Source organism: Schistocerca americana, chromosome 1 (genome assembly GCF_021461395.2).
Source record: "Schistocerca americana isolate TAMUIC-IGC-003095 chromosome 1, iqSchAmer2.1, whole genome shotgun sequence".
NCBI lineage: Eukaryota > Metazoa > Arthropoda > Insecta > Orthoptera > Acrididae > Schistocerca > Schistocerca americana.
Genome location: NC_060119.1, coordinates 572,441,872 through 572,458,082, shown reverse-complemented (window position 1 = coordinate 572,458,082; position 16,211 = coordinate 572,441,872). Strand labels below are relative to the sequence as shown.

General features: G+C 41.1%; 1 protein-coding gene across 1 annotated transcript in view; it reads left to right on the top strand.

Annotated features, from left to right (window-relative positions):
• The window catches only part of LOC124625104 (zwei Ig domain protein zig-8-like), a 396,843-nt gene extending 381,481 nt beyond the window's left edge, over positions 1-15,362 (top strand). The window contains exon 5 of the mRNA XM_047149148.1: positions 14,986-15,362. Within this exon, the coding sequence (XP_047005104.1) occupies positions 14,986-15,095 (110 nt within the window). The 3' untranslated portion in view covers positions 15,096-15,362. The remainder of the gene's footprint in view (positions 1-14,985) is intronic.
• The last annotated feature ends 849 nt before the right edge of the window (positions 15,363-16,211 follow it).

Sequence of the window (16,211 nt, the reverse complement as noted above, 5' to 3'; positions counted from 1 at the left end):
GAGTGCGGCTGAGTCAGAAAGTGAAGTAGTCCGGTCACAACGGGGAACAGCTCCCAACAGAAAAATAGCAGCCAACCACTAGTTATTTCGGAGTACAGAATTTAAAACGGCTCGCCAGCTAGAAAGGACGCCGTCAGTAACTGTAGCACGAGGATTGGACATACTGTGTGATGCCACATGACAGGATGCAGCCACGCGCATTCCTAAACCGCCCACGGACAGCAACGTCGTCCACTGCGGCTGCAGCTAACCTCGGATAAGCTGCGCCAGCGTGGCCCCTCCGCCTCGAGCCGCCGACCCACTAAGCTACGCCGCTCTCTGCGTCACGCCAAACCTACAGCCGTGGCTCCGCACTGCTACAGTGCTGACTGCTCGCTGCGACCGCCGCGGCCCTCCCACCCTCACTGCAGGAGGGTACGGCCCTCTCCCGGACGAGCTCGTAACTCCCTCCAACCTCGCAGCAAACCGAGCTGTCAGCCCCTCAGCCCGCTCCTTTTAAGCTTCACGTGACCAATCTCGCCACGGCAAGGCAAGGTAGGCGAAGAGTCTACACACGGCTGGTATATACTAAACTGTAAGACTCAGATCACAATGTAGTAATCATGAAGAGTAGGCTGAAGTTTAAGAGACTATTAAGGAAGTATCTATGCGTGAAGAAGTGTGAACGGAAGTAGTAAGCAATGAAGATATGCCCGAGTTCTCCAAGCCTGTTGATACTGCCATAAGGAATAGCTCAGATGTAACAGACTTACTAAGGAGACTGCCTACACTACGCTTGTCCGTTGTCTTCTAGAATACTGCTGCGCGGTGTGGGATATTTACCAGATTGGACTGACGGAGTACATCGAAAAAGTTCAAAGAAAGGCAGCAGGTTTTGTATTATCGCGAAAAATGGGAGAGAGTGTCACAGAAATGAAACAGGATTTGTGCTAGACATCATTAAAAGAAAGCCGTTTTTGGTTCCGACGGAATCTTCTCACGAAATTCCAGTCACCAACATTGTCCTCCGAATGCGAAAATAGTTTGTTGACACCGACCCACATACGGAGGAACGATCACCACGATAAAATAAGGGAAATCACAGCTCGTACGGAAAGATGCAAGTATTCATTCTTTCTGCGTGCTATACGAGATTGGAACAACACAGATTTGTGAAGGTGCTTCGATGAACCCTCTGCCAGGCACTTAAATATGATTTGCAGAATCCATGTAGATGTAGATGAGTACGCAGTTCAGTTGAAGAGGAATGAACACGTCTAGAAAGGATAATAACAGTAGCTGAAAAGAAATACATAGGTTAAAAGGAGGTAATTACGAAGAAACCATAGGTAATAGAGGAATTCCTTCAGTTGATCGGTGAAAAAAGGAAGTACAGAAATGTACAGAAAAATTCAGGAATACAGAAAGATGAGTCGCTTAGAAATGAAATAAATAGTAAGTAGGGGCAAGCTAAGGTGCAACAGCTACATTGGAAACGTGAATAAATAGAAAAAGAAATGATTATGCTACAGACTGACCTAGCGTGTCAGCGTACAGAAATCGTGAAACAATCTATAGTGAAATTTAAATCAAGGTTAGTAATATTAAGAATGTAATGGGAATTACACTGTTAAATGCAAAGAATAGAATGGAAGGGTGGAAAGAGTACATTGACGGCCTGTATGAGACGAAAGACTTGTCTGATGTGATAGAAGAAAAACAGAAATCGATGTAGAAGAGATAGGTGATCGAGGATTTGAATATGAGTTTAAAACAGCTTTGACAGACATTAAGATCAAATAAGACAAAAGGGTTAGAATAAATTCCATCAGAATTTCTAAAATCATTGGCGGAAGTGGCAACAAAACGACTCTCCACGTTAGTGTGTAGAATGTATGAGACTGGCGATAAACCATCTGACTTTCGGAAAAGTATCATCCACATAATTTCGAAGACCGCACGAGATGACAGGTGCGAGAATTATTGCACAATCAGCTTAACAGCTCTTGCATACAAGTTGATTACAAGAATAAAATATAGCAGAATGGAAAAGATGATTGAGAATGTGTTAGATGACGATCAATTTGGCTTTAGGAAAGGTAAAGGCACCAGAGAGGCAGTTCGGACGATGTTATTAGTAACAGAAGCAACACTAAAGAAACATCAAGGTACGTTCATAGGAATTGTCGTCCGGGAAAAAGCGTTAGACAATGTAAAACGGTGAAAGATGTTCGAAATTCCGAGAAAATTTGTTGTAAGTTATAGGGAAAGACCGATAATATACAATATGTGCAAGAGCCAAGAGGGAATAGTAAGAGCGGAAGACCAAGGCCGAAGTGCTCGGATTAAAAAGTGTTTATAGCAGGGATGTAATCTTTCGGCCCTACTGTTGAATCTGTACATGGAAGAAGCAATGATGGAAATAAAGGAAAGGTGAAAAATGGAATCGAAATTCTAGGTGAAAGTGTTTCAGTGATAAGATTAGATGATGACATTGCTATGCTGAGTGAAAGTCAAGAATAATTACATGATGTGCTGAGTGGAATGAAATTTCTAATGAGTACAGAATACAGACTGAGAGTAAGTCGAAAAAAGATGAAAGTAATGAGGAGAGGCAGAAATGACAACAGGGAAAAACTCTACATCAGTGTCACTCGTCGCGAAGTAGGTGAAGTTACGGAATTCTTCTACCTAGGCAGCAAAATAACCAATAACGGACGAAGCAAGGGTGACATCAAAACCAGACTATCAATGGTGGAAAGGGCATTCCTGTCCAAGAGAAGTCTACTAGTATCAAACATAAGCATTCATTTTAGCGAAACATGTACGTTTGGAACACAGCATTGTATGTAGTGAAACATGGACTGTGGAAAACCGGAACACAAGAGAATCGAAGCATTTGAGATGTGGTGTTACACACTAATTGTGAATATTAGATGGACTGATAAGGTAAGTAGTGGGGAGATTCTGTGCAGAATCGTAGAGGAAAACACTCACAAGGAGAAGGGGCAAGATGAATGAACGTCTGTTAAGACCTCAGGGAATGACTTCCATGGTACTACAGGGCGCTGTAGAGGACAAAAGCTGTAGAGGAAGACAGAGATGGGAATACACCCAGCAAATAATTGAGGACGTAGTTTGGTACTGCTACTCTGAGATGAAGAAGTTTGCACACGAGAGGGATTAGAAGAATTCGTGTCGGCCCGCATCAAACCAGTCAGAAGACTGATGACAAAAAAAAGAAGAAGAAGCAGACAAAGAATGGTGCAAGGAGGCTATAGGTTGTATCTAAACTTACTAGAACTTTTCACGTGGAGATCGCTTAAAATGAAGTGAAGGTGCACCATATCACCATATTTTTTACTAGAGTATTTTCGAATCATCGGCATGAGGGACATGAAAGCTTCGTGCCAACAGATTGCACATGGCAGTTGACTATGGCTGCAAAACAATTAGTAACGAGATGGATTCAGGACAAAAGCAGGCACGGGACCTTCCAGAGAGGATGAACAATGAGAACATCGTAGGATTCTTCGACAGGCTTAGACAATTAGATCGACAAATCGTTACAGGATATGCGTGCGTGATTAACCCTCGCATTACCAAGCGGGGTATTCTGACAACCCCAGGTTGATTTTTTCCCTATAATAATGTTATCTGAAGGGCCACATGCTTGGGGTTTCATAACTTTGTACTAAAACGATTGACGTTGAATTCACACTCATGACTGTCAAATTTTTTTGGCTTTATCATTGTTATTCAAGTCATTTATTGGTGGCGTTGTGAGACTACCCCGCTTGGTATGAAACGTCTTATTTTCTTATTTGTAGAAAAAGAAGATTTTGGGGAATATATCTGTCATTCATCTTCTTTGTTGGGATTTTGCCATAGATCCAATGATTGTTATTGTTGCTCGTTACTATTGTTGAGTTGAATTTGACGTTCACTGTTGAGCAGACATTTCACGAGCCAGTATTTCATCAGCAAGTAAGGATGTCCAAAGGACTTTCTAGCGAAGAGATCATGAAAATTCTATACAATTCTGATGTCAGTGACGATGAAAGTGAATGGGACATTGATAATGAACTGAATGAATTTATAGAACTTCTTGACAAAGACCATATCATAGCATCAGATATCGCTGATCATGAAATATCAGAAGACACTAAACATTCACGTGAACAAGTAGTAGAAGAGGAAGAGGATGATGAAGAAGAAGAAGAAGAAAAAGAAGTCGAAGACAACTGAGAAGTGTTTGTTTCTAGAAGTGGACTACAGTTTTCTAGTGAACCACCAACAGGTGGGCGGCGTCGACGTCGCAACATTTTGAACGTAACACTTGGCCCAGTGAATGATGGAAAAACAATTGAAACAATAACAGAGAGATTTTTATTATTTATCTCACCGGAAATCGTGAGCACCATTGTAGAAGAAACGAACAGGAAAGCCAACGAGTAATTTCTTTGTGGAATGCAGCTCATTCTTCGAACAAAATGACATGAATGACATGGAGAGATATAAATGCAACTGAAGTGTAGGCTGTATTAGCAATTCTAATAGGAGCTGGTCGAACTCATGGACATCGCAGAAGTGCTTCCGATCTGTGGGGAGGTAATGTTGCCTCTGTTGACAACGGAGACACAATAGCACAGAGTACTGAAGAAACCAAGGACAAGCTACAAGCCATCAGGGTAGTGTTCGACAAATTTCATTCTAACTTGTGCAAGAACTTCTATCCTTATGAATACGTGACTATTGATGAACGATTAGCAACGTACCGAGAAAACTGCCCTTTTAGGGTTTACATGAAGAGAAAGCCTGGCAAGTATGGCAGTAAAATTTGGGTTTCGGCTGATTTGAAGACATCTTACTTATTACGGATCCAAATTTACACACGAATGGTGGACAATGCTCGGGAAGTTAATCAAGGAGAGAGAGTTGTTTTGTGCAAGAAACCTACTTGTTATATACATAGAGAAGAAACTGTTACTGTGAAGTGCATGCAGTGCAAAAATGTACTTGACTGAAAAGTTGAAGAAAGTCTTGTGTTATTTTACTGCAGTGACTGTTGAGGTACATAGATTATTAGTTTTCGGTTCGTTCAGTACTGAATTTAGTGAAAGATATAAAAATTTTTGTGCTTTGTATCTGTGATCTGATCAAATACTTCTAATAACCTGAAAACCTATTTTACAATACTAAATATACCCATTCAATGGAAATAATGAAATCTGAGAACAAATATTACAATAAAACACAAAACTCTTTTGGGGTAGTCCAAATACCCCGCTTGGTAAAAGAGAGGTGTGAAAAAGCTTAGCAACAGGAGAGTTAATGATCACACTACTACTTTTAATCCCACTCATGCATCTAACCTTTACTATTTATTTATTATTTGCTGGCTACCAGTCTTTAATCAGAAATTTGCCAGTGGAAGAGAAGGAGTTGTCCAGGAGAAGTGATCATAAATTAGATTCAAAACATGCTATGCTATCTGTGAGACTTCTATATTATGGAGTAAATGACCAACAATTTATGTTGCAACATACTGAACTCCTCTGAGCCACTTACAGCTTTAACGGTGGGTAATATAGGTCATTTTTACCTCTAGTGTTGCAGGTATAGTTATCACTGTTCTGAAATTGTGATGGATTATATATGCCGAATTTTATTAGCGAACATACATACTGTGACGGCGCTGTTGAAATGCCTAGCTCCGTGAAGAGCTACGTACGTAACATTCAAGGGGGAACACTCTATGTTATCCTTGTTGCTCACTTTTGTGCAGTCAAAACTTTCTTTCTAAGTGACGAGTTACCTTAGAAAATTATTTCCGTAAGACGTTATTGAGTGGAAATATGCAAAATATGTCAGGAAGTTGATATGTTTGTTTCCAAGATTAGCAGTTATACGAAGAGCAAAAGCAGCTGAACGTAATTGGTTCAGAAACTCAGTAACATGCTTCTTCCGCTTCAAGTTTTTAGCAATATGTACACCCTATTTACTGACGCCTACTCAAGTGCTACATCAGTTGTTGGCATGACTCTAAACTCAGCTGGCTCTGTTCCTCCATGAGATCCGCAGCGCAGTGGACAACGGCGCTCAGGCTGATGCCGTGTTCCTTGTTTTCAGTAAGGCGCTTGACAACGTCCCGCATGGCCGTTTAAAGGAAAAAAAATACAAGCTCACGGAGTGTCGGAGCAGACTTGCGATTGTATTCAAGACTTTCTTGCAGATAGAAGTCAACACGTCGCTGATAATGGAACAAAATCCACAGATGTAATTGTAATATTGGGAGTACCACAGGGAAGTGTGATAGAACCGTTGCTGTTTACAATACCTATAAATGACCTAGTAGAAAGCGTCGGATGCTCTTTAAGGCTATTTGCAGATGATGCAGTTCTCTATACCAAAGTAGCAAAGCCAGAATGTAGTAAGAATTTGCAGAACGACCTGCAAAGAATTGATAAATGGTGCAGGCTCTGACAGCTGACCTTGAATGTAAATAAATGTAACATGCTACCCATACATAGGAAAGGAAATCCACTACTGCACAGCTACACTATTGATGACAAACAGCTGGAGACAGTATCTGCCGTAAAACTTCTAGGCCTATTCAGAGCGACCTTAAGTGGAATGACCACAATAAACAGATAGTGGGAAAAGTAGACACCAGACTCAGATTCATCGGAAGAGTCTTAAGGAAACGTAACTCATCCACGAAAGAAGTGCCTTGTTTGCCCGATTATTGAGTATTGTTCATGTATCTGGGATCCATATCAGGTAGGACTGACAGAGAAGATAAAGAATATCCCACGAAGAGCGGCGTGTTTCGTCACGGGATCGTTTAGCTGGCGAGAGAGCGTTGCGGAGATGCCGAACAAACTCCACTGGCAGACGTTACAAGGGAGGCATTGTGCATCACGGAGAGATTTACTACTGAAATTTCAGGACAGCACTTTTCAGGAGGAGTCGGACAACGTATTACTTGCCCCCACATACGTCTCGCGTATTGACTACAAGGAGAAAATTCGAGAAATCAGAGACAGTACAGAGACTTAAAAGACAACGATTCTTCTCACGCACTATTCGCGAGTGGAACAGGGTTGGAAGGAACAGATAGTGGTACCGAAAGCACCCTCCGCCACACACCATTAGATGGCTTGCGGAGTATGATGTACATGTATTTGTTGCACGGAACTGAACGTAGTGTGTTCCTTTTTAAATTTAGGGAGAGTCCATTTTCAGAGGATCACTTAATAATTCTTTGGAAAATATAATTTACCAACACTTCTGTTGCTTTCTCTCTAATGGGCTTTATGATAACATTGGTGTCGTCTGCCAAAAGTATCAATTTAGCTTACTGAATGTTAATCGGATGGTCATTTACACACACAGAGTGTTTCAAAAAGGACATTAAAATGTATTGGAAGTTATAGAGCTGGGTTTAGTGTTATTTTGTAGGAAAATACATCAAGATTTTTTTACCTTAAACTAAAGATGCCGCATGTGGCTTCCACTGGTTATGCTGCATACATCACCTGTAACATTGCAGGTGTAGCTTGCTCAGTGACTGCGTAAATTCTCGCTCTACGTTCAGGTAAGGAAGCGGCGCAGGAGGTACAAACGCGGTATCGTTGATGAATTCCCATAAAGGAGCATATGGGGAACGTGAGGTCCATGCAATTGACACATCACGACTAATCCCTTGACCTGGAAAGCGATCACTGGGAAAACCCTGGCCTTTAGCCAGGTATTAGGGTGGTGCACCATCTTGCATGAAGTAAACATTTCGCTCTTGATCATTCTCATCGATCTGTAGTGTCACAAATTGTTGTAACATATACAGGTACACTATCCCGTTGATGGTTCTTTCAAGGAAAAAAAAAGGGGTCATACACTTTGTTCTCTCTCAATCTACAAAAAACGTTCAGATTACGGCCGTCACGAACATGTTGCAATCTTTGATATGGATTTTCACTGCCCCAAATCCGATAGTTATGTGTCCTTACCACTTAAGTGAAACGTCGACTCGTCAGAAAAGATGATTTCGACCAAGAAATGTTCGTCTTGATGTAACCAATTTGACATATCCGCACAGAAGTTGTTGCGGCCAATTTTATCAGTGACTTTTATTGCTTGTACGATCGTCACTCTGTAGGGTTACAAAAGCAAACGGTTTTTCTACACACTCCAGACAGTCATATGTGGGATTTTCAGTTCGCTAGAAGCACACTGGGTCGATTTCGTAAGGCTGTTGACAAAACATTTTCTCACTCGCCCAACTACGTCCTCAGATGTGCTTGGACGACCTGACGATTTCCCATGTCTTACTCAGCATCCTGTTTCTACAAAACATTTATGCCACTCATAAATTGTAGGACTATTAGGAGGATCATCAGCGTACTTAGTATGGAAATTACGCTGAATTGTTGTCGCCGACATCGTTTCTTCAAACCAAAACGCACACAGCTAGCACGCTCGGATCCAGTGAAGGCAGCCATTTTATCGTAATTACCGCTAGTGCTCCTTACGGTACGATTCGGCATTAGCGAATTATGCGAGACAACTTGACGCATTTCCCTACAAGCTGACACTACAATCACCTCTGTAGGTTCTATGAATTAATTTATATGAATTTTTAAATTAGTAAAGTCCTTTTTGAAACATCATGTATAAGAAAGAGGAGTGGACCTAAATTGAATTCTGTGGCGCTGCCTTTGTGATTATTTTCTCTAGAGTCACTAAAATGCTCTACCTTTCCGACATTGTCTTAATTATTCAGCACAATCTCCTGCATACGGTTCGTTAAGTGTGGTTCAAGCCAGCTCTGCATAAAGCCACCAATTCCATAAAACCGGAGTTTTCCTAGGAGAGTAACACCATCTTCACAATAACACGACTAGCAATATTAAATAAAGTGCCAACTGCCTATATACTGTTATTTAGGGCATTTACTATTTGATGAGTGAATGCATTAATAGGATTCTCAGTGGACGAGGCCTCCTGGAGTACAAACTACGACGTGGTAAGTAAATTGTTCCCACTTAAGTATGCGACGGCTCTTGAGTACATTACTTTTTCGAATGCTTAGGAAAAAGGTGTCAATAAGGAAACTGGACGACAGTAGTTTAAGTCTATCGTATGCCCTCCCTTTTGGAGTGCTTTAACACTAGCACATACAACAGTTGAAATCTGGGCGGAGGCTGCAGGGAGAGTGTCTACAGGAACCGTCTCCGAAACATTGTTCAAAGGTGAATTGAAATCTTGAATACTCATGCAACGTTTAGTATGATAACAGGACCACTGAGGGGAGGGGGGGATATTCTGTGGTATTCAGTGAGCAGTCTCCATTTCGTTTGGAACAGTTTTGTTTGTGGTGGTTTGACTCACGCCAATGTACCCGCAGACGAACTGATGGAAGGTCACAAGAAGCAGCGATACTCGTCACCCATATCTCACCAGCACCGCAAGACTCGTGGTGCTGAGCTACTGGATATGAAAACAAAGCAGATTTGGTGATCCTTGAACGAATACTCGTCAGTATGTGGTTATTATTGTTGTGGTCTTCAGTCCAGAGACTGGTTTCATGCAGCTCTCCATGCCACTCCATCCTGTGAAAGGTTCTTCATCTCCCAGTACCAACTGCAACGTACTTCCTTCTGAATCTGTTTAGTGTATTCATCTCTGGGTCCCCCTCTACGATTTTTACCCTCCGCGCTGCCCTCCAATACTAAATTGGTGATCCCTTGATGCCTCAGAATATGCCCTATGAACCGATCCCATCTTCTAGTCAAGTTTTGCCACAAATTTCTCTTCTCTCCAATTCTATTCAATACCTCCTCATCAGTTGTGTGATCAACCCATCTAATCTTCAGCATTCTTCTGTAGCACCACATTTCGAAAGCTTCTAATCCCTTCTTGTCTAAACTATTTGTCGTCCACGTATCACTTCCATACATGGCTACACTCCATACAAATACTTCCAGAAATGACTTCTTGACAATTAAATCTATACTCGATGTTAACACATTTCTCTTCTTCAGAAACGCTTTCCTTGCCATTGCCAGTCTACATTTTATGTACTCTTCACTTCGACCTTCATCTGTTATTTTGCTCCCCAAATATCAAAACTCCTTTACTACTGTAAGCATCTCATTTCCTAATCTTATTCCCGCAGTATCACCCGATTTAATTCGACTACATTCCATTATCCTCGTTTTGCTTTTGTTGATTTTCATCTTATATCCTTCTTTCAAGACACTCTCCACTTCGTTCAGCTGCTCTTACAGGTCCTTTTCGGTCTCTGACAGAATTACGATGTCATCGGCGAACCTCAAAGTTTTTATTTCTTTTCCATGGATTTTAATTCCCACTCAAAATTTTTCCTTTGTTTCCTTTACCGCTTGCTCAATATACAGATTGAATAACATCTGGGATAGGCTACAACCCTGTCTCAATCCCTTCCCAACCACTGCTCCCCTTACACGTCCCTCGACTCTTCAAACTGCCATCTGGTTTCTGTACAAATTGTAAATAGCCATTCGCTCCCTGTATTCTACCCCTGCCACCTTAAGAATTTGAAAGAGAGTATTCCAGTCAACATTGTCAAAAGCTTTCTCTAAGTCTACAAATTCTAGAAACGTAGGTTTGCCTTTCCTTAATCTTTATTCTAAGATAAGTTGTAGGGTCAGTATTGCCTAACGTGTTCAACATTCCTACGGAAACCAAACTGATCTTCCCCGAGGTCGGCTTCGACCTGTTTTCCCATTCGTCTGTAAGGAATTCTTGTTAGTATTTTGCAGCCGTAGCTTATTAAACTGATAGTTCGGTAATTTTCGCATCTGTCAACCCCTGCTTTCCTTGGGATTGGAATTATTATATTCTTCTTCAAGTCTGAGGGTATTTCGCCTGTCTCATACATTTTGCTCACCAAATGGTAGACTTTGTCAGGGCTGGATTTCCCAAGGCTATCAGTAGTTCTAATGGAATGTTGTCTACTCCCTGGGCCTTGTTTCGACTGAGGTCTTTCAGTGCTCTGTCAAACTCTTCACGCAGTATCTTATCTCCCATTTCATCTTCATCTACATCCTCTTCCATTTCCATAATATTGTCCTCAAGATCATCGCCCTTGTATAGACTGTCTATATACTCCTTCCACCTTTCTGCTTTCCCTTCTTTGCTTAGAACTCGGTTTCCATCTAAGCTCTTGATATTCATGCAAAAGTTTCTCTTTTCTCCAAAGGTCTCTTTAATTTTTCTGTAGGCAGTATCTATCTTATCCCTCATGAGATAAGCCTCTACTTCCTTATATTTGTCCTCTAGCCATCCATGCTTAGCCATTTTGCCCTTCCTGTCGATCTTATATTTGAGACGTTTGTATTACTTTTTGGCTGCTTCACTTACTGCATTTTTGTATTTTCTCCTTTCGTCAATTAAATTCAGTATCTCTTCTGTTACCCAAGGATTTCTAATACCCCTTGTCTTTTACCTACTTGATCCTCTGCTGCCTTCACTATTTCATTCCTCAAAGCTACCCATTCTTCTTTTACTGCATTTCTTTCCCCCATTCCGGTCAATTGTTCCCTTATGCTCTCCCTGAAACTCTGTAGAACCTCTGGTTCTTTCATTTTATCCAGGTCCCATCTCCTTACATTCCCACCTTTTTGCAGTTTCTTCAGTTTTAGTCTACAGTTCATAACCAATAGATTGTGGTCAGTCCACATCTCCCCCTGGAAATGTCTTACAATTTAAAATCTGGTTCCTAAATCTCTGTCTTACCATTATATAATCAATCTGAAACCTTTTAGTATCTCCAGGGTTCTTCCACGTATACAACCTTCTTTCATGATTCTTGAGCCAAGTGTTAGCTATGGTTAAGTTATGCTCTGTGCAAAATTCTACCAGGCGGCTTCCTCTTTCATTTCTTAGCCCCAATTCATATTCACCTACTACGTTTCCTTCTCTTCCTTTTCCTACTGTCGAATTCCAGTCACCCATGACTATTAAATTTTCGTCTCCCTTTTATCTCATGCATTTCATCAATTTCTTCTTCATGTGCAGAGCTAGTTGGCATATAAACTTGTACTACTGTAGTAGGCGTGGGCTTCGTGTCTATCTTGGCCACAATAATGCGTTCACTATGCTGTTTGTAGTAGCTTACCCGCACTCCTATTTCTTTATTCTGAACAAGATCCTGGACATGGGTTTTCCACAACAGCTTACTATCTATCCGAACGCTTAGGAACTTGAACTGTTCCGTCTCGCTTATAATATGCCTATTCTGTCTGATCAAAATATCGGTTCTTGTTGAATTGTGAGTTAGAAACTGTTAAAGCTGAGTCTTACTGTGATTTGGGATCAAATTATTTTCCAAAAGCCACAAACTTATTTCATGAACTACATTATTTGTTACTGTTTCAATATTACACACAAGATCCTTCACTATCAAGCTGGTGTCATCAGCAAACAGAAATATTTTTGAATCACCTGTAATACTAGAAGGCATATCATTTATATAAATAAGAAACAGCAGTGGCCCCAGCGCCGACCCTTGGGGAACACCCCACTTAACAGTGCCCCATTGGGACTGAACATTACTACCACTCTCAATATTGCGGAGAATTACCCTCTGCTTTCTGTTCGTAAAGTAAGAGGCGAACCAATTGTAAGCTACTCCCCTTACTCCATAATGGTCCAACTTCTGCAGTAATATTTTGTGGTCAACATAGTCAAAAGCCTTCGTTAAATCAAAGAAAACACCTAGCGTTCGCAACCTTGTATTTAATCCGTCCAAAACCTCACTGAGAGAAGAGAATATAGCATTTTCAGTTATTAAACCATTTCTAAAACCAAACTGAACATTTGACAGCAAATTATGTGAATTTAAATGCTCCAGTAACATTGTATATACAACCTTCTCGATAACTTTAGCAAACACCGATGGCATAGAAATAGGTCTAAAATTGTCAACATTATCAATGTCTCCCTTTTTATAAAGTTGCTTCACTACCGAGTACTTTAATCGGTCAGGAAACTGACCACTCCTAAAGGAAAAGTTACAGATATGGCTGAGAACTGGGCTAACATACATAGAACAATACTTCAGTATTCTGCTAGATACCCCGTCATATCCATGAGAGTTCTTGGTCTTTAGTGATTTAATTATTAACTCAATCTCCCTCTTGTCAGTATCATGGAGGAGCATTTCAGGTAACAGTCTCGGAACACTTTTTTCTAAGAGCGCTATATGATTCCCTGTTGGGACTAGGTTTCTATTTAGTTCACCTGCTATATTCAGAAAGTGATTATTAAATACTGTACATATATGCGACTTATCAGTAACACGGACATTCCCACTGCGCACTGATTCTATATCCTCGACCTGTCTCTGCAGACCAGCAACTTCCTTTACGACTGACCATATGGTTTTAATTTTATCCTGAGACTTAGCTATTCTATCTGCATACCAAATACTTTTTGCCTGCCTAATAACATTTTTAAGCACCTTACAATACTGTTTGTAATGGGCTGCTGCATTTAGATTTTGACTGTTTCTAACGTTTTGATATAATTCCCACTTTGTTCTACAAGATATTGTTATCCCTCTAGTCAGCCACCCAGGCTGCCTGTTTGTGCTAGTACCCTGTTTTAAACGTTCTAACGGAAAGCAACTTTCAAAGAGCATGAGAAAAGTCTTGAGAAAAGCATTATATTTATCGTCTACTTTATCAGCGCTATAAACATCTTGCCACTCTTATTCCATTATAGGGTTTACAAAGGTCTCTACAGCAACTGGATCAGCTTTCCTGAACAGGTGATGACTATATTTAACACGTGTTGCAGCACAAAAATCTTTTAAAGTTAAAATTTGTGCATCATGATCTGAAAGGCCATTCACCTTTTTGATAACAGAATGCCCTTCTAATAATGAGAAATGAACAAAAATGTTGTCTATGGTTGTTCTACTGTTCCCTTGCACTCTCGTTGGAAAGAATACGGTTTGCATAAGATTATATGAATCAAAGAGGTCTACCAGCAACCTCTTCCTTCCACAATCGCTTATACAATTAATATTGAAGTCACCACATATAACTAACTTTTTGTATTTCCTATAAAGTGGACCAAGAACCTCCTCTAGCTTTAACAAAAATGTTGTGAAATCGGAGTCTGGGGATCTATAAATAACAACAGTTAGAAGTTTAGCTCCGTTAAATTTAACCACACCTGCACAACATTCAAACACCTTTTCAGTGCAGTACTTTGAAACATCAATTGACTCAAATGGGATGCCGTTTTTCACATACATTGCTACTCCCCCACACCGCAACGAGCTCCTCGAAAAGCTGCCAGTCAACCTGTATCCTGGTAATGGAAGCCTCTGAATTGTCTCCTTATTTAAGAAGTGTTCAGATATACCAATAATTTCAGAGTCAACATCAATAAGCAGTTCACTAACTTTAATACCTTGTATATTTTGATGAAATATACTAATTCCCTCATTACTCGGATACCTAAGCTTTGTCAAAAGTGATTTCCTCGTTAGAAAGACTTCCCTTAAGCAGGAATACCTATCAGCTGACTTCAATCTAAAAAAGGTGCAGCTCTAACACTCACTACTGCAGGAATTTTCCTATGAGTGATCCCACCAACCCCACCTATGCTGTCACCTATAAGCTTTGCCAACCTCCCCTTTCCATACCTGTTGAGCTGCAGGCCGTGTCTAGTGAAAATATAAATGAGTTCGAAATCACTCCCCATTCCCTCCTGCCTCCTTCTTGATTTAAGACACTCGTGGATTCCCCAATAGCAATTCAAATGACTTTCAAAAATCTTTACATGTGGCAACACTAAAATATTTTCTCGATCCTTTTTACTATGCTTATCCGCTTGGATATGTTTCCTTTTGTCACGGCCTCTGAGGCTGTAAGTAGCGTTCTCCCATTCTGCCTACTCGTAAATTCTGCAGTAGACAGCAGTGCAGCATCACATTTCTTCTGTTATCAGATCAGACGCCGGCCGCCATGCAACACAGCGACGCGTCACCCGAGCCACGTGGGCTGCACGTGCACGTGGTGCTACTGTTGTTGCTGTGGGCGGCCAGCGCTGTCTGCTAGCACCGACGGGACTACGGCGGAGACGGACTTGCTGACCACGCCTTCACTTTCATCGACGCGGCCGAGGGCACTGCAGCGGGTTTCTACTATGCGTCCGATGTCCCGGTCACCGGAGGCAGAGCGGAGAATCTTCTGCCACTAACTTCCGCAACAGTGTCCACGGTCCTAACATTGGCGGTGATATTTCGTCACTGTTGGTTGCTGTATCCATCACTGGCTCCAGAAAAGAGAACCTGAAGAATGTGATATTCGAGAGGCGAAATAATCGTCTGGTTTACACGTCGTTGCGATAAAGTGGAAATACGTACAGCGAAAACCTGCATCAAATTTGAGGATCGTTGTGGGCTGGGTAAGGCGTAGTGAATAGTGATTACCCTTCAATGTTTGATCAGGGAGGACTCTCACATACAAATGGTCGACATTGTCAGTTCGTCGACAGGAAGATGTCTTTTCTAGTGCGGATATTTGCAGATGTCGTAAATAGTGGACGTCCTGAAGGGAAACATGGTTCTCAGTTTCAGTGGCCCACAGGCCGCACCGTGCTGACTTGGAAGATCAAGCCAAGTAAACGTGTGAAAGGTAACACCGTTAAACTTCTATTTCTCTAAATTAGAGGGAGGAATAATTGTTTCGGCGACTGCGAAGGACGTAAATGTCACCAAACCTTTGGTCATACACTTGCTCGAAAAAATCTGAGGACGTGTTAAAGTTTTAAATTGATGCACAGCAAAGGGAGCTATGGTTTTAGTTTCGTTGACCAACCAACCAGCGCATATTCACTTCAGTTGTGGTACACATTTATTACACAGTTGCCCACATTCAGTAAAAAACGTGAAATGTAGACGAATATCTTAAAGAATCAGATTTCAGTCAAAGTAAGATAAAAGAAAGATGCCCAAACTGTCAACTTTCGATCCTGTGTCTCCGTTTACTAATTTCAGAGCTATTTTCTTGTTTCTTTCCACTTTTGACATTCTTTATTTGTTCTGTAGAAACGGTATCGCATTCAAAAATGTGCAGTGCCGAAATATCTGAAAGAAACGATTTACCACTGTCTTCACATCAGTGAAATGGTGACACTTGGTATCATGTTGAGTAATTCGCAAGAATAATACT